The following is a 25872-nucleotide window of genomic DNA, read 5'->3' on the forward strand; positions in this document are numbered from 1 at the left end:
ATAAATGTATCCAGGGACGAGCAGAGAGTGTTACAGAGGCAGGGGCTGACATCCTGTAAGAGGGCACTTTTGCACAAAAATAGCAGATATACAAGCTGTGGCGCGTTGAAAGCTTGTAGATCAGCTATTTTGGGGTACAACCCAGCACTATTTAGCTAGTGGAGATGCGGTGTGTACAACATGGATTTCTAAACAAATTTGTTCAGCGCAAAATGCTGCGTTCAAGTTCAGGAGACTTTGGGGAAAATAAGCAATTCTCATGAATGCTGCCTTCCGGTATGGCATGGAAGGAAAGGAGTGGTATTTGCATTTCTTTCACCATAGTAAATGCTGCATTTGTGGTCTGGAAAGGGCAGTTGTTTTACAGACGGGTAAAAAGGCATGGGCTGAAGCCCCCTTTGATGTCTATTTGTGCACGTCCCTGGGTGTATCTATGTGTGTGTACAGTAAGTGTTGACTTTCAGCCATGAGCGCATTCATGCATTTAGAAATGCAATGCAATTTCCTCTCCCACACTTTTGTTGTTGTTGTTGCTTGATATACTCAGCAGGGTTATTTGCATTGTTCTGAAGTGTCTTTCCTGTAGTAAGTTCTGTGTAACCTGCTGTAATGTCACTTCCAGGGCCACTCTCATATATCCTGCATGCCTGGAACAGTGCGTCGATGGAACTACCCGCCTCCTCTTTGTATAGGTAACGCACGCACACACACACACATTCACGCATACACCCCTCTGCCAAATAATTGTGTTTAATTTAAAACGAGATTATTTAAACACAGATTTGAAATACTATCATTCACCCAGCCTGTGGTTCATACACATCTAGTTACAGTAGCACCACAAGACTATTCCCTGGGTTTCTGTCATTTTCGCCTGGCCAAGGTGTGCAAATGAAATTCTATGAATAACAACAGCAACTAAAGACTGCGTCTCCCAAGTGCTGCGTCGAAATCACCCAGACTGCATATCGTCATGTCAGAGCTCACATGCCACACGGATACAATCCAGTTCTTTTAATAGTGCAGCCTGTAACAATACGCAGCCAATGGGCTCTATATGCACACAGAATAACTCATACTACTTCCGGGCCTCTTCCCTACTTCCTTCACAGGTGTTACCGATGATATTAATTAAGGCTCTGTTCCATTTAGTGTGCAGTGGTTCTCAAACTTTTTAATTCCATGGACCGGGTCTATTTGCTCTCAGAGTTACACACCTGTACTCACTGGAGTGTTTCCAGTGAGCCATAATGCACAAGAGCAGCACCCTGACTCTGTTTGACCAGAATGGAACAGAGCCGTCATTATTAGTATCAGCGGTACCACCTGTGATGGAAGTAGGGAAGGGGCCCAATTAAGTTCTTTCTAAAATGTGTGCATAGAGCCTATTGTGGTCAGGAGGTGCACGCACATCCCAGGCTAATTCAAAGGGTGCTCGAACAAAAATAACAAACTGCAAAAGAAAGAAGAAGTCCCCAAAAACTTGTATTTACGACAGCGGGAAAACACAAGGTGTTTGGGCCTCTGTGGCCTTCGTCAGTAGAGTATTTGCTCTGGTAAATACAGTTTTAACGGTGTGCAGACTTCTCCTTTCTTTTGCATAGAGCCTATTAACACAATGTCTGTGACATGGCAACGTGTCCCTCTGATATATCCCTGCACTGTATGCTGTGTGACCACTTCAGCACCATGGACAGCGAAGGATATCCCTGGCCTGCTCTATATGCTATGTGACCACTTCAGCACCATGGACAGCGAAGGAGCCTCAGAGTTGAGAGGGAAGGAAAGATCAGTTGAAATGGGTGAAACAAAGCAAAGGCCACCTAATGATTATTCAATAACGTCGAGAGAGAGATGGAGAATGGCAGGGAGAGAGAGTCTATTTCACCCACGCTATAGCCCGGAGAGGGAGAGAGATGCAGCCTATTTCACCCACACAAGACCACAGCCAGTGATGCCAAGCATGGTTCACGTATAAGTGGTGCCTTGTGAGAAAACGGGTGGGCATGTGTTCCCGCGACATGCATCGTTCCGACTTGCGTGGTGACCAACTAGGCTGGTGCCCGAAGGGCACAGTCTACAGTAGTTTGTCAAAATGTGAAATGTGAAAGCCGATTATGTTTGTATGTATGCATTATGTATGGGGGCTTCATAATAGGAAGGGGTTATTGCCATCATGTTTCAGGTGTGTGTTTGTGTGTGTGTGTGTGTGTGTGTGTGTGTGTGTGTGTGTGTGTGTGTGTGTGTGTGTGTGTGTGTGTGTGTGTGCGTGTGTGCGTGTGTGCGTGTGCGCGTGCGTATTGCCAGCTCGCTGTGGAGGGGTGTTGTCTGAGATGAGTGGAGTCATCCTCAGTCCAGGTTTCCCTGGCAACTATCCTGGCAACCTGGACTGCACCTGGCAGCTCACGCTACCTACTGGCTATGGTAAAGTATTCTCAGATTGATATAAACCTTGCAGAGCGAGGGCTGCCGGGCACAGCTCTGCTAATAACTTTGATTTGGAATAATGGAGTCTATGTATGACTCGAAACTGGATAAGGCAATATCTGGAGTTGATAGAGCACGCATTCATTTCTTCAAGGTTGTCTTCCCAGAGCTCGTCTGAAATTGAAGTCCCCAGCTCATTTTCCCATGCCAACTTAATAGCTGATGTAGTAGACACCCTCACGTCTGGTTCTATATTATTAAGAAGGAACTTATCTAGGGATGAAAAGTGGGAGAAAACTGAGAAGGTGTCTTAAAAATGGACTCCTGGACCCCCGCCCAGTCTTATAATATGGTGAGACTCTTAGTTTGAAAGCCGTTTCACTGGGAAGCCGAGAGTCAGGAAGTGAATTATCGCTATGTAACGGGTGCCTCAATTGTAATTTAATTCACCCAAAACATACATTGTGTAACCCACCGGGTTACACAATGTATAGAAATGAGCCGCAAATCAACTTTGTTTTGAGCCAAAAAGAAGAATCCGAGATATTACGTTTTTCTACGTTTTTCTTTTTTTCATTGCACCGCTACCGGTGTTAGGAGCGTGTTACAGGATACAGTTGTGAACCGCAATCAATTGATTAAAATAGGCGTAAAAAGGCAAACTCGGCGCAGAAGGCGTTTGGACCGGGAGGCGTTAAAAGGCGATATTGGCGCAGAGTGAGTTTTAAGAACCGTATGGTGTGTATATTGCAGGTGCTCATCTCCAGTTCCAGAACTTCTCGTCCGAGGACAACCATGACTTCCTGGAGGTTCGAGCGGGCCCACAGCACAGCTCTGCTCTCATTGGACAGTTCACCGGCTCTGTGATCCCGCCCCCTCTGCTAAGCACAACCCATTTGACCATCATTCACTTCTACAGTGACCACTCGGAGAACAGGCCGGGATTCAAACTGACCTATCAGGGTGAGTCCCTTCAATTCCATTTAATCACTGAAGATAAATCTGGTGTAATATCATGTTGTTATTATTATTATTATTATTACATATATTATTACATATGGCTGAACAAGATTGCCACTGAAATAACTAAAGGAGGAAATAGCTGAAGGCTGCCAAAATCCTATAGGCAAGAGAGACTCTTAGATTTTTTTTTAAATTATGTCGGGTGTCAAAAATGGTAAACCCATCTGACGATCATTTTAAGAGATTTTGTGCGTGCGTGCGTGCGTGCGTGCGTGTGTATGCGTGTGTGTGTGTGTGCGCCCACACGTGCGCGTGCATTCACTGAGCCCTCTTTATAGCCAGGAAAAAACACCTGCTGTATATCCGGCTCTGCTGCTATCTATAAAGGGACAGTTGCATCTTTCAAGTCGGGTATAGATCTCACTCTTGCTGATGGGGCTGTTTCAGACCTTTTGGTCACAACGGGCCACAAGAGGAGGCGGTTCACCCCGGAAAACAACTTCTCTATCTGAGAGATCAATGTGCACGATGCCTAGACCTACCAAAGATCAGTGCACACATTAGTATAACTGCGTTATACATAGGGATGGAGCTCGATAACCGATACCCGATAAAATCCGATAACAAGCTTATTGAGTACCCGTTATCAATAAGCTTTGGGCTTATCAAGCCTGTTATCGAGCATAGCGGCCCATGACGGTCATGTTCAAACAATCATGGCAAGAGGCGATCAAGAAATAAATGTAATCATCCATGGCACAAACATGTCGGTCTAAAAGTGTATTGATACCTGCCAATCAGCGCTGCCAGGGTAAACAAAATAACACTTTTAAGTTTAACAGTTTCTTTAATATTATTTTATTGGTAAAAAGGTCTTTTAGGAATGTACAGTACATAGCCTGTTAGGAATGTACTGTATTTGAAGGCCCTAGTAAAAGATACTGGTTCTGTTCAGAATGTATTTCCACAAAATAATAGAAAATGCTCGATAGTGGGCTCGATAAGAACCCGGGCCTGATTGATGAGGTGATCGTTATCAATAAAAAATTAACGAGCTCCATCCCTAGTTATACAGTATGCTGAAAGCCTTGGTGCATAGGGAGAGAGTGTTTGACATTCATTGTCTTACTTGGGGGTTTGATCTCTAGGTGATAAAAGATTAAAAAAACTATAGTGTGTGCTTCCGTCGAGTCCTAAAATAGATATCATATATATAGATCATTTAATGGACTGGCATCCTGCCTTTTGTACATTAGTACAAACGGACAAAAAAATGACTGCCTGGAGGTGGATATCTGCTTAGGGTCCACTCTGTGCCTGCGCGAATTTAGCGGATGCAAAGTGATGCCGTCTGTTTTGCTACAGTATGGGCTTATGAACTGGATTTAACTGAGAAAAAAGATCTTAGAGGACCAGTGTCAAACATATTGACTGCATTTATGATTTCCTCGTGAGATAATTTGACATAATCTGCTCTTGACTTGTCTGTCAGATCTCCGTTTGAGGTGCCGTAGATTTATGGTCTGGTGACACCGCACCTCCCGCACAAGGACATCACTTTGATGTTTGAGTGGTGCTCACTGCTCACTGCTCGCTGATTCGATTGGTCATGATTGACTATATATGCAACACGCCCACTGATAAATATAATTCAGTGTAATGAAACCTACCTCACCACTTTGCCAAATATCTGCCCCCCCCCCCCCCCCCCATTGTGGCCATTATGGAAGATGGTGAGTGAGAGACGTTAAGTCAAAAGGCAAGCGGGTGAGTCACATATGTAAAGAGAAATGGGAGGGAAACAGACAGACGGCATGTGGTGACATCAGTGGTGTTGATGATTCTCCTTTAAATAGACCTGTGATTCTGACGTTTCACAAGCATGTTCTAACACATCCTTATCGTCGCTGTCTGGCGCCGAAAGCTCCTACGTCCAAAACCACTTTTCAGGACATGTGTTCCAATGGATCCAACGTCGTAATTATTTATAATAACAATAATAATAATAATAATAATAACAATAACAATAACAATAATAATAATTACAATAATACTAATTCAAACGTATATAGCGCTTTTCTAAGTACCCAAAGGCGGTGGCAAGAGGATGCAACAAAATAAAAACAACTTTATTAGGGGAAAAAAATCTCTCTTGTTAGCCTACTTTTCATTGGTTAAATATGTCTAAATCCCCCCACAGATTAAAGGACAACTTTAAACGACAATAATAACAATATTTGAATATAAATGTGTGAAAACAGCCGATCTAGAAGCTCAACCTGTAGATATGATCTTGTATACTTTTGGTCCGTTTGTGCAACGCTATGATATGAAGTATTGGGCATTCATTTTTGAAAAATGTGGAGATACAAGATTTCTGCCCGACGACAACAATGATGTAAGTGTGAGACGAGACGGAGAAAGACAGGAGGAGAGATAAGAGGGAGGGATACAGATAGTTTTCCATGTAAGACTGAAACCCTTCAGTGGGGAGTAAAACTACAGTTTGGACTGCCAAATATCGACTTATCAATGCATGTGTATTGGTTCCATTTGCTTTGTTTGTACCTGTGGACTGTACTGTATACTAGGATGTGGTTTGCAGAGGCTAAATACTGCAAAAAAAACCAAGAATGACTATCGGTCATATAACTGCCAGGTGCAACAAGCTCTTGTAGCACCTGTTTTTGTTCCTTTGTCGGTTCACTCACTGTGTGTTGTTATGGTTGTCCTCTAGCTCCAGTTAGCTCATAACATTAGCTTCTGTTGCCACTCGCTCCGAGTTGCGGCATTCAGAGTATGGGATTTTATGCCATTCAGAGTACTGTGATTGCCTTAGGAGGCAGCCAATCATGACTAGGTCGTCACTAAAGTCACCATTAAAGTCGTCTTTGCGGTCGTCAGTAGTGGTGGGTGCAAATGTAGTCCAGGCGCTTTTCAAGCACCAGGCAAAAAGGAGTTTAGGAGGTGTTGGAAGGGAGGGCATAGTGGGAGAAGGAGAGAGAGTGTTGGAAGGGAGGGCACAGTGGGAGAAGGAGAGAGAGTGTTGGAAGGGAGGGCACAGTGGGAGAAGGTGAGAGAGTGTTGGAAGGGAGGGCATAGTGGGAGAAGGAGAGAGAGTGTTGGAAGGGAGGGCATAGTGGGAGAAGGGGAGAAAGTGTTGGAAGGGAGGGCACAGTGGGAGAAGGAGAGAGAGCGTTGGCAGTGTCAGGCTTGGTGGGACAGAACGGAGAAGAAGCTAGTAATTATTTCAGCTTCACTTTGCTATGGACAATACATGGTAAATAAATGGTAAATGGTGCATTTATATAGCTCCTTTATCCAAGACGCTTTACATAGATTTACTTTACTTTTACGGCCACACTTGATCCAAGGGATTCTTTGCTGAGAGCCCTATTTAGACTATCTACTGTATATGGTGCACGATATACATCAGTGGGGTGTGTGTGTCCGCCTCAATTTCGCTATAGCTCGGAGACAAAGCAGGCAAAGGCAAAGGGGTGGTATTAAGCCTCTGAATTAGTCATGGGTGTGTTTTGGCCTAGCGCACAGTAAATTAGAGCCATCGAGCGTCTTCTCACGTACCCTTTAAGAGCTAGGTTCACTCGGGTATGCTTTTTTTAATCTATATTTTTATCCCACGATTTTGCAACCCATTTCTTTCACCCAGTGTCAATTATCTAATCCTGGGTGCTACGCTTCCTCTGCCAACCTCATGCTTCCTGGTATGCTTGGAACTTGGCACATAGTTAACTCCTTTTAAATGATATCCCGCACCACCAACGACACCTTTAACGTGTTAATTACCGCTCTAATCTATTGAATGATAAAAGTATAAAGTTGGCTTACCGCTAATCAAAGCTCCACTCGAGCGGCAGCTCCGTGTTCGATTGAGTATTCCATTTCAAATCACGCTGGATAAATAAAGCGACTGTGTTTAGTGGCTCAATAGCTCTTCCCCATTACTACACATTAAATATGAACGCTTCTAAAGATTCTTAGCGAGTGAATAATCCGATCAGTGCGAGCACCATTGTTGTTTTGGGTTACGGAGGAGGCCGTCTTCTTCTACAGCCAAATAGAATGGTGGTGATCGGTGGCGGTTGCTGAACTATTGGTCCAGCCAACTGTACCTGTACGTGTGTGTACTGTATGTCAGTGGTTCCCAAAGTGGGGTCTGGGGACCCCCAGGGGTCATTTTGGGAGTTCCAGAGGGTCCCCAGCTAAATGATAGTTAGGAACCAAATGGACCCTATGGGTTTGTGTACAAATGGATACACTCTCAGAGTTAAATTAACATTGATTTTACAATATAAATTGGGGGACCTGAGATAGAAATGCCATTACATGGGGGTCCGTAGCATGTCAAACTGGGGGTCCTTGCAATTAAACTGGTTGAGAATCTCTGATAGAGCCGTAAAAAAAAAGTGTCGACTTGGGGGACCTTGACTTGAAAAAGTTTGGGAACCATTGCTGTATATAATGTAGTGTTTTTGTACGATTTCACAATGCCACGCCAGACTTCCCGGTCCTTCATTACCATCCCCAGTTCCTGCTTACTGATGCATGTGTCCCTAGTGATGACATCAGGGTACGACAGTTTTCTACCTCTGGTCTGATTTGAGGCAGGACTCCAGAGAAGAAGGGAAGATATAACCTCATTGTCAGCTCTGTAGCAGTGGCCGGCAAACAGTGTTATTCTGAATTGGACTAGTGAAGAAACACAGGGAAGGTTGCCGTATATTAGATCATTCGATGGGTGGCTCTTCCAAGACAGATTGTGCGCTCTCATTAGAAGGCGGGTTGTAAGTGCCATCCAACTGTTTCTCTTGTTTCTTTGAAAGTGTCCATGTCTCGGAGCCATAGAGTAGAATCGGCTCAACGGTCGTCCTAAATACTTTTACTTTTAACATCTTACTAAGCGGGGATGACCAGATCTTATCTGGTGGTCATCCCATTGCAGGCTGACCAGGCCATTTGTATTTCTACTGTGTCTGCATGTAATGTTTCACTTATGTGTATAGGGCTCGCTGTAAAACAGATGCTGCATCTCAAGGGGCCCATCCTCTCCATACAATTCTAAAATTCTCTCTCTCACTCTCTCTCTCTCTCTCTCTCTCTCTCTCTCTCTCTCTCTCTCTCTCTCCCCCTCCCTACCCAGCCTATCAGCTTCAGAACTGCCAGGACCCGTCCCCCTTCCCCAACGGTGACATCATCAACAGCGACTACAGCGCGGGCCAGTCCATAACGTTCCAGTGTTATCCTGGCTACGTTCTGATTGGGCACCCCGTGTTGACGTGCCAGCACGGAACCAACAGGAAGTGGAACCATCCTTTCCCGCGCTGCGAGGGTAAGACAGACCTCCTCTCTGACCATATACCACCCAACGTACATTTACTTTTGAGGTTATAGGCTATTTGTACTTTACTTACGTATATACATTTGCCAGTACTTTTACTTCTACTCCACTACATTTATTTTAAAACTTTAGTTACTTTGTAGATTTTTATTATTATTACAAAACATGCATTAACCACATCAGCCCTATATACAGTATACATTTCGGCCATTTGAAAGTCCACACCACACTGTGAGCTTGTAGATCTGCTATTTACTTGGAACGGAGTATTTCTATGGCAACGCCCATCACAGAAACATGCATTACATGAAGTGAAACTAAATGAAAATCCAGGCTGAGCGTCAGGCTATACCTTTAAGACCCTCAGACAGAGTTGTGCTCGTGGGCTGTTCATAAACAGGGTGAGTTTGCAGGTCTTCATGTCCATCCATCAGGCATGAGTGTTCAGGCAGAACAGATGCCTTGGCTAAGCCAGCAGTGATATTCATTATTTACGTGGTGCCGTTGTGTTTGCCAGCAGCATACCCGATCTGTGCTGAACAACGCTGGCAGCACTGCTTCCATCTTATCCATTTGTCTTTCTCCCGCGTTCTTGTATTTACCTAAAAGTGTTCCCAAACTGGAGCAGCCGGAGACCTTAATGGCTAACGGGGTGTCTTCGAGTTCTTGATACTTTATTCGGCTTCCCGACATGACAGGTTTTCAACCGTCTGTAGCTTGCTGTGGATGGTGCGCTCGGTTATTGAGCCTCTAGGCTGCACTCTCGGCACGCCTTCTTTGTTGTGATTTGAAGACATTGAGGTGCCAAAAACTATGACATCTAAAAAAAGGGTATTATTTTAAAAGTATTCCTAAAATAATAAAATAATGGAGCGGGGAACCTCTCCTTTGGTCCACCCATTCCTGGGACATGTGAGAATGGAGTGGAAAAAAAGAAGAAGAAAAAAAAGAAGCCCATTGTGGGTGTATGGGATTTTCCTCTATGACTAAACGTGGGTGAAATTCACCCAGATACCTGCCTATAGTGTTCTAGGGTTAAGCAGGTCCAGTTGGCTCTCATTGACTTCCAGTCGTGTATGGCCTATGCCTATGTGCCCCCTACTGTAGCTCCTTATTTACATAATCCTTGTGTAAAACAAACATGTTGTGTATTGGGCATTTGCTTAATATGTCCACTCCATGCAGGATCTGGGTACTCGGAGTACACATTTCAGTACACGTCCTGTATGTTTGGTTATGAATACATTTAATCTGATTTACCACTTATGCCCTATTTAAACTCATTGACTGCCTCCTGCGATTCAATCTAATGTCCCTCACCGCCGGCCGTAGAATAGGTGTATTTTATTGTGAAAACCCCGAAATGCAGCCCAAATTGACTGGAAGTAAAGATTGGCCATTACTAAACTGCCGATCGATAATTTCACTTCCATCAGAAGCGTTAATACTGTAACCGCGACATGAGCTCCTAACGTTCTGTCCAATCACCTTTGAGCCTCAATTCCGAGAAAAACGCAGCTGAAGATAGCGGCCATTACAGGAGTCTATGCAGCGGCCATTACAGGAGTTTATATGCAGCGGCCATCTTGATTCTTCCCACATTGAAATACATTGAGCTGAGCGTTGCCAGGCCACGTGGAGCGCTACTGTACGGTAGATGGCTCTGCTAATCTTAGCCTAGACCACTAAAAAAGTGTCAGACCAGTTACAACCTCCCAGGTTAACCCATCGGCAACAAAAAGGAAAAACAGCACCCTCTGCTGTTGGTTTCATTTGAATTTGCCTCTGGGGGCAGGCCTCAATAGAATGTTGGCCCGGCCTCATAGCCCTCCACTTCCTGTGGTGTGCCTGTGTTTTCATTCCCACTATCAACAGTGTATACACATTCTGAATACATACATGTGATTCAATTGCAGTAAAATAAATTATCAATTTTCAAGCTCACAACATGTCAGCTATTTATTTAACTTTATTTATATTTGTATCATTCTTTATTTTTCATATAATGTTTCCATCAACTGTTTCACCCCCTAACGTTAACCTTGTCTCTACAGCTCCATGTGGCTATAACGTTACGGCTGAAAACGGCACCATCTACTCCCCTCAGTATCCCAACGAATACCCCAACTCTCAGGACTGTATCTGGCTCATCACGGTTCCTCACGGACATGGGATTTATATCAACTTTACCTTACTGCAGACGGAGCCTGTCACTGATTACATCGCTGTCTGGTAAGTCACATACACGCACGCACTATTGTTGGTTTTGTCAACTAAAACTATGACAAAAAGGTTGTCGTCTACCCTTTTTCACTGTGGAAAACTAAATTATACTCAACTAAATAAAAACTAAGCTACAATGACTAAAACTAGATACGCTGACAATTTAAAATGCACAAATGCAAACTATGGACTAAAATGTTAGGGAGGGACTAGTGGTGAAGAGATCCAGTAGAACTAAAAGACATGGCATTTCATGTTTGGTATACATGCTGGAAATAGCAGATCGACTAGACTAGAAGTTTTATTCAAAAGACTGACTAAACTAAAATTTGCAACACTAGCACACACGCACACTTCCATTGTGCAAACGCACAATGGAACAAACACAAGCTACTTTGCAGTGTTGGCTCCACCCAGTCACATCTTGACCGTATCGTTTCCTTGGAGCTTAAGTATGTGGCTCATAATGTGGTGTCGGTAAGAGGACTCCGACCTTCTCCTTCATTGGTCAATCGACAAGGGCCGTACATTAATGAGTCCTCTGGCTGAGGAACATTACCATAATTAAAGAAGCACTTCACCCATTTTTCAACCTTATCTTCGTGTAATTGGCCCTCTCATTTTAAGATGGCGTGCACCCTTTCCGTCCGTGTCTTTCTCATTTTGCAGACCTTGAAAAGGTCATGCGTGCTTTTGTTTCATCGTCGGTGCTTCTCAAGATTTTTTCCCAAATTGAAATGTAGGATTTGAATTTTAGATTTTTACTGATGACTTCAAGCGTCAGCTAGGCTCTATTTTAGATATGCTGGTCCAGTTTGAGCCTGCATGACCACAGCACAAAAGTATTGCATGCACGCACGCACGCACGCACACACGCACGCACGTGTAAGGCAATCAAGTGCTCCCCTTCCCCAGTTCAGCTACAGAGCTGCGGGATCCAATGGAAAGACGGGATGTAGTGTTGCCAGGTCTGCGTATTATAAGTGAGTGGCAGTGTGTGTAGGCTGTAGAAAGTCAGGGTTTGCAGGCTTGTTTTCATAGACCTGGCAACAATGGTGGCGGCGGAGCCAATGGAAAGACGTGATGCGTGTGAAAAGAGGAGTTAACAGGCAATTATGGGCACTGTATTTTGCCCGTAAACCTCAAGTTTAGCGGGCATATACAGTTAATATACGGTAATATACAGGTGTGATGGTACAATTCGGGAGTTTACCGGAGTTTGTTGGAAAGTTTAACGGGAGTTTCCTGTAATATACACATCCGTATTCCATGCTTTTTGCGCAGTGAGTGGCAACAGTGCTCCGTGGCCTGTGTGTGTGTGTGTGTGTGTGTGTGTGTGTGTGTGTGTGTGTGTGTGTGTGTGTGTGTGTGTGTGTGTGTGTGTGTGTGTGTGTGTGTGTGTGTGTGTGTAGCGTTGCGTTGCGTTGCGTCACTGCTCGCGTTGTCACTGCTCGCGTTGTGCGTTACAGAGTCACTGCTCGTTTATATAGTAACTACGTGGTCGCAAAAAATACACCAAGTCTCTGTGTGTGTGTGTGTGTAGGCTACTGTTGTAATCCACCTAACTCGAGAATTAATATGGGTTGGTTATATTTAGTGGTAGTATGTGTCACCGGGTTCCTCAGCACAGTCAGTGACTGTGCACAACAGGGCAGTATAGGATGCTTATGGTCATTACTTTTAGACAGTGGTAGAAAGTAATTAAAAGTGCATTTATTCTGGTATATTCAGTGATTTCACTTATAGGCCTAATTCAAATATCCCCTTTTTTGGGATAATCCTCCCTACTATAGAGTGTACTGACCATATAAGGATTTCCTCCCTACCCTGTCCCCAGTGAGCCCATGGGGTAACTCCCCCTCCCCCCCTAGTTTTGGTTTTGGTGGCGGGTGAGAAAGCCTTCATCCAATCAGAATGCAGGGGCGTAGACTACGCAGTGGTGAGATGGGTGAACTCTTTCAAGATTTTCAAGAGGGTCCAAAAAAGATCCAGAAAAGGTTGGGCACTTCAGGATTAGGACAAAAATAAATAAATAGAGGTGCTCGGCCACAGATCGGTGATCGGACGATTTTCACTCCAGTGATCAGCAATTTTCCCGATCTGGAGAAACCGAGCTTTTATACCATTTAAGTGGTATAAAAGTCAATCAGATTGTATAGTATATCGTTTTTCATCTTTGTGACAGACATTTGAGACTAAACATTCTCTCCTTCCTGCTCACACACACACATGAACAGTTTTGACATAATAATTTTGGAAATATTCAAAATGTCCCCTTACGCACAAGATCGGTATCGGTAGTTGCCGATCGTGAGAAAAACCATCGGTGATCGGTGCCAAAAAACCTGATTGGCGCGCATCTAGTTCCAGCCACGACATTGAATTTAGATAAGTGGAGATCTCGTAACAACATGGTTACGTTTCTGTTTTATAACCTTTACATTACTATAGACAGAACCTGCTGCTACATGGCCACATGCACACGCACGCACGCACGCACGCACGCACGCACACACACACACACACACACACACACACACACACACACACACACACACACACACACACACACACACACACACACACACACACACACACACACACACATTAGTAGCAATATACACTCATCTGCCAACAGCATGGTTGATAGAGCCCAGCTACAGATGGATCACGATCTCATTGACTCTCGGCACGTGCGCGTGCACACACACACACATACACATTTGTGCTCAGAGACCGACAGACTCTTATGCTCTCACATGCTGTGATGCACATCCACACACCTCCTTGCAATAATAATGAAATTTGGTGTGGAACTAGAATTGTAATACAGGCAGTGTGAGAGTAATGCATTTACAATGGGACCACTGCCCAATTCAATCTTGCCAGCTACCATGGCTGCATGTAGACTTGTGGGAGGGCTTGGGAACTCGGGTAGTAATGACGGGATTCAGTGGGGAGTGGGAAATGTAATAACCGGACTGGTAGAGCTTGACATTCGTTCCAAGACCCAACAGGACTTGACAAGTTTGGGTCAGGTCAGGCTAAACTTCTCACTTAATTGCCTGAGCTCCGAGCTCAGATCTTTTTTCATTCATATTATTGCAAATATCCTGTTCATGAGGGAAAACTTCAGAACCAGCCTTTAGCCTTTTTCTTTTGCTTTAGATGAACAAAGATTGTTTGTTTTTGGTTCTGTATAGCTGTATAGCTGCCATATCTGCCTGGCACCCCAAGCTCCTATTGTGAAAGAAATCCCAGCGCTCATTGTGTTAATGTCAAGTATTTTTTACAGCTTTAAGTCAAAATGATCTGAACTAACCCTTTTAGGCACCAAAACCTACTGTATATATATGTGACATTGGACTGGATTAGTGTATTCCCAATGGACAAACAGCACATAGATGGACTGAGACTGTTCCACTGTGTTAACCTCATCTTGCTTTCAGGAGAAAGGTTATAAGAGATAATGTTCTCCCTGAACAGAATGGGTGTGTGTCTGAATCTTAAATGGTTATTAAAGCTTGAGCATTGCTCACAGGGGAGCTTTTTGTCGATCAATTTTGTCTTTCTTCTATACTTATTCATGTGCAAGCAAGCTAGGAATGTAAGATTAATGGAAAATGCAATTTTATAAATTGTATTTTGTAATAATTTTGTCAAAAGAAAGACATTAATTTTTCTTCTCTGCAAACAGCTGTAGTTCCATATTCTGTACTTCAGTGATTTCAGCCCAGGTGTAGTAAATTCTGTTGCTGCAGTCGGATAGAGTATTACTGTAGCATTATATGTGCTCATTCGGTGCATCATAGCAACCATGGAGGTTTGTTTGTTTGTCTGAGAGTTTTGGACTGGACATAATTTGCTCTGGGTTCATCTGACTCTCTGGAGGGATGTGTTTTGAGAGGTAGGAAATGTCTGCACTGAATTAACCAGCTATGCTTTATTAACCCATTTTGGGTGGGAACCCCTAGTTTTTCAGAAAACTGTCAAGATTTAGAAGGCATTTGTGGAATCGTCCTCAGGTCAAAATGGGTTAAAGATATGAATAGGCCTCTTGAAAATGGTTTAACCCTAACCCAAGTGGCAAGGGAAACCTTCATAGTGTAGACCAGCTGACATTAAGGGAAACCTTCATAGTGTAGACCAGCTGACATTAAGGGAAACCTTCATAGTGTAGACCAGCTGACATTAAGGGAAACCTTCATAGTGTAGACCAGCTGACATTAAGGGAAACCTTCATAGTGTAGACCAGCTGACATTAAGGGAAACCTTCATAGTGTAGACCAGCTGACATTAAGGGAAACCTTCATAGTGTAGACCAGCTGACATTACTGTGAACACTTCTCTTGAAGTGAACGAGGCCGGTGGGCCATTCCCGCCACTTCGGAATGTTGGTGTCAAAATCAGACAAAATCAATTTTGTCATGAAGGATTAGAGGATTAGAGCCCAGCCGAGAATGGATTTTAAGGGCCTATTAGACCATTTCCGAAATATAACAATAAATACAGTAAGTGTGGGTTATTTAGTTTGGTTTATAAAAACAGAAACTGACGATGTGCCTGTGGCTGGTGGCACAGCCAGTTATAGTGCTATAGCCAGTATAGCGTATAGCCTCTGCTGTAGCCGAGGCGGCCAGGAGCCGAACCTGGGACCTATATAATTCCTATCGTGGCGCATACCTTACCGGTCGGCTAAAGAGAAATGGCCCCTTAGGCAAGTAGCAACGCAGCATGAATGCTTCTTGACGGACAAAGTTCGAATGCGTCTCCTGTCATGTGTCACTGCCCAGATCTGCCCCCTCTCTCTCTCTCCCATTGATTTCCTGTCTCTCTACATTCTTGCCGAAGGAAAACAGACTTATATTATTATTATTTTTACAAACTTATTAGCTACAACTAACAAAATCTATTGATTTTTGCCATAGTGGGAAACATGGGTACTATATGGGAGGAGGGAGTTGACAACACGTCTGGCCTAAATTTAAGCATAGCCTGTCCATTTATTTGGTCTGAATAAAGCACTAAAATATACAATTAAATGAATACAATCTATAAAAAAAAATATGAAGTAGAAAGAGAAAGTGTTATTATAATATTATATGTGGTTATTGTTCTTTCACTGAACAGCAAAGCAAATTTTACTCTACACCGCCATCTGCTCAGCTGTGATGTGCTATTCTGCCATTGTAACTGCTTGAAAGCATTTTTAAACAACAGCACTTTGCCGATCAAACGGGGACAGCACTAGGTGGGCGTGTGGCTGTGTTACTGCACCTCCTAAGATAACCAAAACACCCCCACAGCACCTATTAACACATTTCTGTAGTTGTTGTATCATGACTGAGACACAAAATGTGCATAGTTCAAATCGCTCAAATAAATGAGAACAATCACTTCAAAACGATCAAGCGTAGTTCTGGTACTGTACACTGTGGCTGAGTCTTCGTTGAACTGTTGCTCATGCCACGCTGTTTATAGCATAAAAAATACATTAAAGAAAGTTGTTCTTCCTTTTGTGGAACAGAGCTGGAATGCTGGAGAGAGAGAAGGGGTGGAAGGGGTGGAAAGGGGCGAACCAAAAAACATGTGACGGATGGATGCTTCACCACATCATCCAAGGGCTGGAAAGGACCCTTTGTGTTAGATCAAACCCATCACGCAGTGACACGTTTCTGATGTCACTTTGCAGTTTTGTAACTTCACGTTGCTGGCTGGTTTCCTTTCCGTGCTTTGTCACACCCCCTGTGTGTGTGTGTGTGTGTGTGTGTGTGTGTGTGTGTGTGTGTGTGTGTGTGTGTGTGTGTGTGTGTGTGTGTGTGTGTGTGTGTGTGTGTGTGTGTGTGTGTGTGTGTGTGTGTGTGTGTGTGTGTGTGTGTGCCTCTGCTTCATCCATGGAACAGATGGTAGTATGGCAACTGCAATGATTCCTACTTGAAAAAGGAACACCATATGTGAAAGATTTGCAGTATCTATGGTCCCATTCACATAGTTTAATGAAAACATGAAAAATGTCACATGTGAGTGCGGCTGAACAAGTATGAGCCTTCACTCGCACGCACGCACGCACATGCGGGCGCGCACACACACATGCATGCACGCACATGCGGGCGCACACACACAGACACACAGACACATGCACGCACGCACCACAGCCAAGTATAAATCAGATTTCTCGCTCAAGGGCACCTCTATGGTACATTTATGACAAAAATGTCTCATTAATTATTACACTACCTGGAACTTTCCTAGCTGCACTGGTAAATAGTCATAAACTAATGCATTCTTCCAGCATGGTCTGGCGCTGGCAAGCATGACTTAGTTTGGCAGAAAGGTTCCCCACTCCGTGATTCATCAAATCACCATCTGTGCTTTTGGACCGAAGAAGTAGCCTAATTGCAAATTGATTTCTGTATTTTGCATTACACTAGAATATTCTATATTCATGATTTCCATTCATCAAGTGAGATGAGCCCCGACGCACACACCTTCACCTTGAGACCTTGAATTATTGAAGAGTCATGAGACCCATGAATTAAAAAGGGTATGGGGGGTTGGGGGGGGGGGACCACTGTTTAATCCACTGACTCATTCTTTAAGATGGTTTCAACGCACCAATTTAGGAGCATTCATAACATGTCACCTTCATTGAGTAACATATTAAATCCCAATTGTGCTTTGTTTATTGAACTTGTTAACAAATGTAATAACCGTAAAAGAACAATGAACACAGTCCATTTTATTCGCTTGAAAAACGTGTGTGTGTGTGTGTGTTTTAGTTTTTATCTTTTATCTTTGGCAGCCTAGGGCATGTGCATAAGTTGGTTGTGAGGGGCTTACAAATGGCCGGCCTTTCCAAAAGGAGAGCCAAGCAGTTAGCGAGGTATTGCTCAGTTTCAGCCATTATAGGAAGCCGCTCAATTTGGAGGAGGCGTTTTTTCCTTTATCCATGATTTATGTCTGCTGCCCTGTGTCCGACATGTATGTAACGATGCTTTGCCGTCCATGCACGTTGTAACTGGCTGCTCTCCCACTGTCAAACTGCACTGGCAGTGTTTATGTCCTTTGTACAAGGTATTCCTGTACTTCTCATTATGTGGACATAAATAAACATTTCAAATGTGTGTGTGTGTGTGTGTGTGTGTGTGTGTGTGTGTGTGTGTGTGTGTGTGTGTGTGTGTGTGTGTGTGTGTGTGTGTACTCACTCTCTCTCTCTCTCTCTCTCTCTCTCTCTAGGGACGGGCCAGATGCGTCCAGCCCTCAGTTAGGGGCGTTCAGTGGTAACACAGCGTTGGAATCAGCCTACAGCAGCAGCCCTATGGTCCTGATCCGCTTTCATTCAGACTTCTCAACCGGAGGCTTCTTCATTCTCAATTTCCATGGTACAGACACACATGCTCATCATGCACTGTACATGCATGCAGTCACACATAATGTACTGTACTTTATTTTTTGGCGTGGCTCTGTAAGAGCTAAGCCTCCCAGCGTGCGTGCGTGTGTGTGTGTGCGTGCGTGCGCGCGCATGTTTGTCTAGGAAGAAACCGCGCCTAACTAAATTTGAGGTTTTTGATTATTATTAATATTATTTGTCATAAATCAATGCTATTGAACACCCTTTACGTCTGTGTGTTGGTTAATTCAATATTGAACCTTTCAACAAAAACCTCCTAACTCAGCTGGATGTTTTTACATTCCCTGAATTATTTTCATGTGAGCCCGTTTCATTTCAGAGTCTGTAGTGCATTCATTCCATTCTCGCTCTCTCTCTCTGTTTCACGAGACATTCACAGAGCAAAGCAGACTCGTTATATTAAATGCAATAAAAGTCCATTGTAAAAGAGAGAAAACATCAGCCGCACACTCAAACTCTAATCATTATAATAATAATAATATCTAGGATTTATATACTGTAGCGCTTTTCTAAGTAGGCCTACTCAAAGAGGCATTACATGTGTGGGGCCCGGGGGAGAGACCAAAACAAAATAACAACTATATTAGAAAAAGTTAAGAGAAGAAATTAACACTAAAAGTGACGAGTTAAAATCAAAGTCAACTCAGGAAGGCTATTTTGAAGGTTTCGAAGGTAGGGAAGGTGGAGGGGGCATCTCCGATGCATTTGGTTGAGTGGGGAGTGACACGCAGGAAACGCTGTCGGCCTTCAGAATCGAACCCGCGACTCAATGTCAGACTGCATTAGAGCCTAATGGTATGCTCCTTAAGTTAACCACTAGGTCACGGTTCCCCCAAATATGCAGACATTAAGAAACAGATCGGCAGATGCTTATATATACAGACACGTAGCCATAAGCATAGAAATGTAAATCCATACAAAGACACATGGCAATTGTTCCAGTATCAGTATGGGCATACAAAATCTATTTTCAGGGCCATTGAATCCATAAACTCTACAGTAATAGTACAAGAAACACAGCTAGACACAGAGACAGGCTCTATAAAATAGGAATTTAAACAATGGAAGGAGTGGGGGAGGGGGGCTGATCGCAATGTCGATGTTATGAATTACAGATTTCCCAGGGGAGGTCTTCCAAACTATTTCCTTTTCTTTAGCCTTGTTAAGAAGACTCATATAATCAGTGTCTGCAAAAGGCTGTAGCTCCAAAAAGGGCTTTTTTGGGAGATTGAGGGAAATTTGATTTGTGTGTATATGCATATAATGTAATTACATTATAGATAGATAGATAGATAGATAGATAGATAGATAGATAGATAGATAGATAGATAGATAGATAGATAGATAGATAGATAGATAGATAGATAGATAGATAGATAGATAGATATATTATTATTGTTGTTGTTGTTATTGTTATTATTGCGACTGTAGGTCGCAGATAACTATGACATCTTGCGTTTTTTTTCACATAACCCACAATTCCCGTCACTCTGTCATGAAGTCGCAATTCCCGTCACACACCCCAGGAAAGCCCCCAGGTCGTTGTGACATCACGTGACATCAGCCCCCTGGTCACCCCAGGCAAATTAGAGCCCGCTGCAGTGGTGTCCGACCCGAACATACCCGGGATGCAGATATTTCTAACTCAACGATATCCGGTTTGTAAAGCCAGATATCACTGAGGACATTTTGGTTGTAAGGCCAAATATCCTGTCTCGTCCGGAAGGCAATGGAGTCTTGTGAGGAGCATATAGCAAATACTACTAGCTCCCTAAACCTCTTCGGATTCTTCTCTACTGCATTGTGGGTTTGAGCTGGAAGGCCATTTTTATGTCAATCAAGTCACCTTAATACAAGTGGCAGATGTCATTTTTTTTTACATTGTGTACCTGCAGAGCCTTTGTGATCTATACTGGTAGATCACAATCTACCTTTTGGGCACCCCTCTAGTAGTAGTATTAGTATTAGTAGTATAAGTATAGCATCTATAATGCTATCCCTTTACTATCCCAATTTTCATTCCTACAGACTATTTTTTGTATTTATTATTATGAATATGTTTTATTCTATCCCCTGTATTCCTCTGCCCTTTTTCACAAATTGCACCCTCATCATACATTTCCGAGCAAGTGACATACACAAATTCAATAGTGGTTTGAAGGATCTTTATGTACACAATTGTGCAGTTACAGTAGTTGTGCATGATGGGTGGACCTATGGGAGAACGCATTCCAAGCAGCTCAACTCCTAGAGAAATACAGCATCCAATTAAACACAACCTGACATATCTAAGCAACAAATCAGCACTTCAGGGAGCGAGGACCGAGGGTCCAAGTCGAACTTGATCTATTGCCCCGTCCTCTCGTCTAATCGAGGACAAGGACACAAGTGAGGGATGCGAGGATAGAACAAGCCCCCAGGACCTTTTTTTCTTTTATTTATTGAAGCAAACCTGAACTAGTGGCGAAATCTGGTATTGCAATAAAGGACACTATTACACTTCCAAAGTGTGAAACCCTGGTGTGACTGCTTTATTGACACCAAATTGTATACTCTATTGAATAAAAAAGTGCCACGCCTTACCCCTTATCCCAAAACTTGCCATTCTTTACTATTTTGAAAAACATTTTGAAATAGTTCAAATAGCCGATCTACAAGATAGATCGATAGATTGGCTAGTTGAACCTTTTTAAAATGTTTTTCAAGATGGTAAAATAGGGCAAATAAGTTTAGGGATAAATGGTAACGTGCGCCCAAGATGGGGCCAAATGTCTGGGGGAGCATGCACTGGGTGAGCAACTTTCAAGATAGGGCCATATGTGTCTCTTTTTGAGTGGTGCAACCACTCCCTTACGGAGCTATGTGTGTGGGTGCCTGCCTGCCTGCCTGGCTGGGTGGGTATGAGCACGAAAATAGCATGGTTGTTTTTCACCACCTGTGCGCAAACACAAACGCACACAGATAACAGAAGTGAACCTTTGAAGCCTGTTTTCTCAGCTCGCCGTTTTCTGCATGTCATTACTCTATAAGCCATATCTCCAAAACTGGTGGGTAAAACTGAACAACCAATATGTCAATTTGAAGCTATGATTCCCTGCGTTTGACATGAAAGAAAAATAAGAAAAAAAGACTTAGCCTTGGTCAGAAACTGCCACATAATGTCTGGGGGAGCATGCACTGTGAGCAACTTTCATTGAAAGGAATTTGTGGTGGCGCCCCTAGTACTATTTTAACTCCCAGACCCTGAGATAGAAGAATGAGAATTGTGTTTTATTTTTATGCTAATTACTTTCAATTTAACGTCGTTGCTCAAGTGTAAAATGGACATCGTTAAGTCATAGGGGGGGGGGACTGCAATGTTTCAGTCTGCCAATGTTTCAGTCCTGTCCACCTAAGACCATGCACCCTAAAAGAAAGTCACGCAGTGCCCCATATGTAGTTTAAGCCAATATTCTTATTCTCGCTCAGTACTGGCAGTGGAGACACATTGATCGCAAAGAACTTGCACTCTACTCCACTCTACTCCACTGTACAGTGACAAATACCCTAAATGTAGAGTGATAAATACCCTACATGAGTACATGTACAGTGACAAATACCCTAAATGTACAGTGACAAATACCCTAACAACTACTAAAGTGGGCTGACCTTTTTATTGTCCTCACTGGTGGAGCTATATACAGTAAGCTGCTGCCATATACTGTAACATTCGATCTATCATCAAATATATCACCTTAGCACTGGCGTGGCTGCCTCTGAAAAACTGCTATTGTATGTCTATGCTATTTTGCTCTTTTATTCAGTAGAGAGCAGATGCAGGCACAGCAGAGGGCTGAGGTAGAGTCCGTCTGTTTTAGAAATCAATGTTTCTACCGGCCAGGGTCGTATTTTTTTCCCCGTCCTTAAAAGGCCTTGGTGGGTGAAACATCAATGTTATGAATTAAATATTTGCTGTTGAAGTCTGATTTCCTTCCATTATTCCAAACTCCCATTTGAGAAAACATTGTAGGGTTAGAGACTGCTTCAGACAGACACTTGTCCTCCATCAAAAAAAATGCACACCAAAGACGGACATACCTCTGATTGATGAGGTTTTTTGTTTTTCAAATAGAAGTAGAAATGTAATGGGCAGACATTTGGACACTGAGGAGTCTGGGTCAATAGATTATTGGCATAGAGTTTTTTTATGTACACTACACAATTTAACTGTGTAATGGAAAGTCTAGAATGCCAAATACATTGCCAAATAATGCATTATTGTGTATATATTTGCCTTCCATTAAGTCTCTTTGCTCCCCAATGTGTTCAGTCTAATTCAACTGCAGCTGTCAATCTAACAGCTGACTTGGCTCCTCCACGCTGTCAGCAAAGGTATACTTATTTGTGTGTCGCCCTTATGTTTAGCGCAGATCCTATGGATTTAGTATGGCATCTCTGTTAAAACAAGACTATAAAGACTGTCTGAGAATGTGGTTGAGGAGGCTTGCGCCCGGAGGGGCTGCTGGAACAGGCAAGGAGGCCTCACTCTCTGTATGTTGTTACTCTGCTGAATCTTCTGAATAAAGTCTCAACACTTTACTTCGTCATTCCTTCATCTTTGGAAGATTATTTAATCTACAACAACTGTCAACATTATTTGCTGGGCCGCAGTCCAAGTTGTAAATATATTCACTGATTCAAACGTCCGCGATCAGAAGTGAAACGTTGCTGAAACGCAAATGATGCCTCGCTACTACCTTAGTGCATTATAGGTAGACAATGATCGCTACAATTTTCATTTGTGACGGTCCCAGCGCTCTCGCCTCACAGCTGGCTGTACAGAGAGGCCAAAGTTGTTTTGTCCAGTTCATCAGAGTACGGCTCATGTTGATGCCAGAGGCTCTGCTATACAGAACACTGCATTGTGATTTGTGCAGCTTTGTGCACAAATTGATAGCTAAAAGATTGGACTGGAAGGCCAAGCCGATACTATCTTGTTGCGACCATAGGTTGCAGTTTACTATGAAAACCTGCATCTCGCGTCCGTCACACTAGTGAGACACGCCCCATATATGGCCAATACAGAATTCATTCCATATTATGTTGATCTGACCTTATCAAACCCTTAGATCTGCATATATGGAGCCGGCCAGCAACTCTACATCTGACCTCACGAACACCAGATTAATAGTTTAACTCCTGCTTCTTAACTGTGCATTATTAAGAAGCTCTGTTGTTTCAGTGCTACCTCAACCTCGCTTCTCGCCTTCAGGGCATCTTACTGGTTTTATTTTGTCTTGGTTTTTTTTAGACTTCTGGTCGGTTTGTGATTGATCATTTTGATTGTTAAAAAAAAATAAGATGCAAACAGTATGCAGGGTACAGTCAAGCACAGCATTGGTCACCCCCCCCCCCCCCCTTCCCCCCCGGCCCCTACACATGTAAAGCGTCTTTGGGTATTAGAAAAGCGCTATATAAGTCCCAGATATAATTATTATTATTATGAATCACCTTCTCTCCCTTTGACCTGATGACAGTGACAGGTGAATTTTCAGACCCTTTTTTAAAGGAAACCAATGAGCTGCTTCTTTTGAGGGAAGGGGGTAGGGCATTCCACACTTGAGTGGCAGTCCTGTGAAAGGTGAATTTAATTTTGTTCTGAAAATGGGTGGCACCAGATCATTTACGCTCCCTCTAGTATTGTGGCTGTGGGAGTTGCTCACCTTTTTGAGGTAATTAGTGAAGTAAATGGGCACTGAGGGAATGGAGGGTAGAGCTGCATTAAGAATCTTAAATGCTAGTCCCATTTTCAGTTGCTTGGGCCATGGGCCCTAGGCCTAGCAAAAGTCTGATTAGTTTGTTTTGGGAGGTCTGGAGCTTATTTTCTTGTGACTGAGATGTTGGCCAACCAGGAGGTGCAGGCTCCAGCTAGTGTCCTGAGAGCCGTCTTGTTAACAAAGGAGGAGATTCTGCCCAAGAATCTTGTTCTTTGATTTACTCTTTTGATCGCTCTTGTTGCCATGCCTTCACCCGTCAGTTTATTGTTCAGGATACAGCCCAGATATGTAACCTCGTCTTTGCTAGAGATTACTATTATATATATACTGTATGTCATCAACACTGACCTTGAAATCCTTTCCATTTACCCTATTAAAGGACCACTTCACCACTTTTCAACATGCCTTCATATAATTGGTCCTCACTAATGTTCATGATAAAATACCACAATTCTTTTCTACGCAGTCTGTGTCTCATGGGAGGGCTGTGGATAGTTCAGAAACCCGTCGCACCAGTGACATCATCGATGGGGATTCGAAGCTAATAGAAACTGCAGGCTTTCTATTCCTGAAAAGTTGCAATACGATAATGGAAGCCATCGTTCTCATGATAATATAAATCTAAATATATATATTTATTTTTAATCTTGTTTAAAACGATGATGTTACTGGTGGACGGGTTTCTGAACTGCCCACAGCCCTCCTATGAGACACAGACTGAGTAGGATTTGGGGGTATTTTATCATGAACATTAGTGAGGACTGTGGACCAATTTTATGAAGATAAGTTGAAAAGTGGTGAAGTGCATGGTCTTTAAGGGAATGGTTGGACCCAAAAAGAATGGATTCTGTTTTACCAAGATGCAATGAGACTTCTTGGTCCCTTAATAATATTGTATTCTGTTGCAGTGTGTTTTAAATAATGTAGAAATTCTTCTGCTGAATGCCACTTGCCCTTGTAATGATTTTTCACTGCTCTCCCCAGCATACCGCCTGAAGAAATGCCCTCCTCCCGCTCCAGTGGAAAATGCTGAAATTATTTTTGAAGATGAGGACTTCCAGATAGGTAACAAAAAAATACTTTAAAATGTGTATAAACTGCTATTAATAACAAGTGCGTGCGTGCATGCACGTGCAAATATATATATATATACAAATCAAGATGGTTCTGTTTGTGTGCCCAGGTTATGCCCAAATATAGACACTTAATCAGCGCAAATTCAGAGAAGGGAGTGTGACTGAGAAAGTTATACAGAGAGGGATGAGATGGATTTGGGAGACAAGAGAGTGACAGAGATGTTGCTACCTACCAAGACAAACAATAAGCAATAGCCCTGGTAACGCTGGGCAAGATAACCTGCCACAAAGTTCTGTGTCTTCTGCTGTTTTGTCGGCATAACATGCTAATGAAAAAGCACTAAAATCGGCACACCAATAATGTATTCCCGTTTGCAAAAAATATTTTGATAATGTTTGGCACCTCAGGGCTCTTCCGCAGACCATGGTCACAGAACCTGCGATCCACAGACTTGGACCTCATCTCTGTCCACGAAACGAAACGAAAATAGCAGAGCTACAAGTTTGTAGATCGGATTGACCCGAGTGTCGAGACACATAATTAGTTTGAATCGTGAAACCAATAAATGTGTTTTGCTGTTCAGACTTGATAGTAAACAATCGAATTCCAATCTGGATAAGTTCCATGTAAGTTTAGTCAAATACAATAACATTTCA

General features: G+C 43.0%; 1 protein-coding gene across 1 annotated transcript in view; it reads left to right on the forward strand.

Moving 5' to 3' along the window:
* LOC310878179 (CUB and sushi domain-containing protein 1-like) overlaps window positions 1-25872 on the forward strand; it is a 740702-nt gene that overhangs the window by 628968 nt on the left and 85862 nt on the right. Inside the window, exons 41-47 of the mRNA XM_083792333.1 lie at window positions 623-692; window positions 2308-2424; window positions 3181-3390; window positions 8552-8740; window positions 10804-10981; window positions 18209-18354; window positions 25124-25204. Of these exons, the coding sequence (XP_083648459.1) occupies window positions 623-692; window positions 2308-2424; window positions 3181-3390; window positions 8552-8740; window positions 10804-10981; window positions 18209-18354; window positions 25124-25204 (991 nt within the window). The remainder of the gene's footprint in view (window positions 1-622; window positions 693-2307; window positions 2425-3180; window positions 3391-8551; window positions 8741-10803; window positions 10982-18208; window positions 18355-25123; window positions 25205-25872) is intronic.

The sequence above is a fragment of the Protomyctophum parallelum genome, assembly GCF_964188405.1.
Source record: "Protomyctophum parallelum genome assembly, chromosome: 2".
In the NCBI taxonomy this organism is placed as follows: Eukaryota; Metazoa; Chordata; class Actinopteri; order Myctophiformes; family Myctophidae; genus Protomyctophum; species Protomyctophum parallelum.